This window comes from Salvelinus sp. IW2-2015, unplaced genomic scaffold, assembly GCF_002910315.2.
Source record: "Salvelinus sp. IW2-2015 unplaced genomic scaffold, ASM291031v2 Un_scaffold1959, whole genome shotgun sequence".
Classification (NCBI taxonomy): domain Eukaryota; kingdom Metazoa; phylum Chordata; class Actinopteri; order Salmoniformes; family Salmonidae; genus Salvelinus; species Salvelinus sp. IW2-2015.
In genome coordinates, this window is record NW_019943312.1 from 135,590 (window position 1) to 137,047 (window position 1,458).

Genomic DNA, 1,458 nt, shown 5'->3' on the forward strand with positions numbered 1-1,458 from the left:
GTCACAACAGGGTAGTAGGGTGTCAGTCACAACAGGGTAGTATGGTGCCAGTCACAACAGGGTAGTAGAGCGTCAGTCACAACAGGGTAGTAGGGCGTCAGTCACAACAGGGTAGTAGGGTGTCAGTCACAACAGGGTAGTAGGGTAGTAAGTATCAGTCACAATAGGAGAGCAGGGTAGTACATATCAGCCACAATAGTGTAGCAGGGTAGTAAGTAACAGTCACAATAGTGTAGCAGGGTAGTAAGTAACAGTCACAATAGTGTAGCAGGGTAGTAAGTAACAGTCACAATAGGGTAGCAGGGTAGGAAGTAACAGTCACAATAGAGTTGCAGGGTAGTAAGTAACAGTCACAATAGTGTAGCAGGGTAGTAAGTAACAGTCACAATAGTGTAGCAGGGTGGTAGGTAACAGTCAAAATAGTGTAGCAGGGTAGTAGGTAACAGTCACAATAGTGTAGCAGGGTAGCAAGTACTAAGGGTAGTCAGTCACAATAGTGTAGCAGGGTAGTAGGCAGGGTGGTAGGTAACAGTCAAAATAGTGTAGCAGGGTAGTAGGTAACAGTCACAATAGTGTAGCAAGGTAGCAAGTACTAAGGGTTAGTCAGTCACAATAGTTCGTGCAGGGTAAGGAGGTAACAGTCAACAATAGTGGTAGCAGGGTAGCAAGTACTAAGGGGTAGTCATCACAATAGTGTAGCAGGGTAGTAGGTTAACAGTCACAATCGTGTAGCAGGGTAGCAAGTACTAAGGGTAGTCAGTCACAATCGTGTAGCAGGTAGTAGTAACAGTCGCAATAGTGTAGCAGGGTAGCAAGTACTAAGGGTAGTCAGTCACAACAATAGTGTAGCAAGGGTAGTAAGTACTAAGGGTAGTCCATCACAATCGTGTAGTATCTCACTTTCTCATGGGTTCCCGTGGTGGACGTGAAGGTACAGTGTTTCATCCTTGATGAAGTGACCACTGAGACAATGTCCTGTCTGCTGCTGGCGTCCACACGACCGACCCTGGAACGAGGAGACAGCGTTGGGACGGCGATGGAAAGAGGGGCAGCCCACATGATTAGTAGGCACTAAATGAAGAGTAAGGTTTTGGAAAAAGCCACAATGTGCTTTTCTACGTGAATATCTCTATCTATTCTATGTTTCTCTCTTACCTGGTCAAAATCTCTATGTTCTCTCTTACCCTGGTCAATATCTCATGTTCTCTCTTACCTGGTTCAATTATCTCTATGTTCTCTTTACCTGGTCAATATCTCTATGTTCTCTCTTACCTGGTCATATCTCTATGTTCTCTTACCTGGTCAATATCTCTATGTTCCTCTTACCTGGTCATATTCTCTATGTTCTCTTACCTTCAATATCTATGTTCTTCTTACCTGGTCAATAGCTCTATGTTCTCTCTTACCTGGTCTATATCTCTATGTTCTCTTACCTGGTCCAATATCTATGTTCTCTTA

General features: G+C 44.1%; 1 protein-coding gene across 1 annotated transcript in view; it reads right to left on the bottom strand.

Moving 5' to 3' along the window:
* Positions 1-1,458, bottom strand: part of LOC112072554 (kinesin-like protein KIF1A) — a gene marked incomplete at its 5' end in the record, with an annotated part of 102,344 nt that overhangs the window by 94,139 nt on the left and 6,747 nt on the right. The window contains 1 exon segment of the mRNA XM_070439839.1: positions 866-1,006. Within this exon segment, the coding sequence (XP_070295940.1) occupies positions 866-1,006 (141 nt within the window).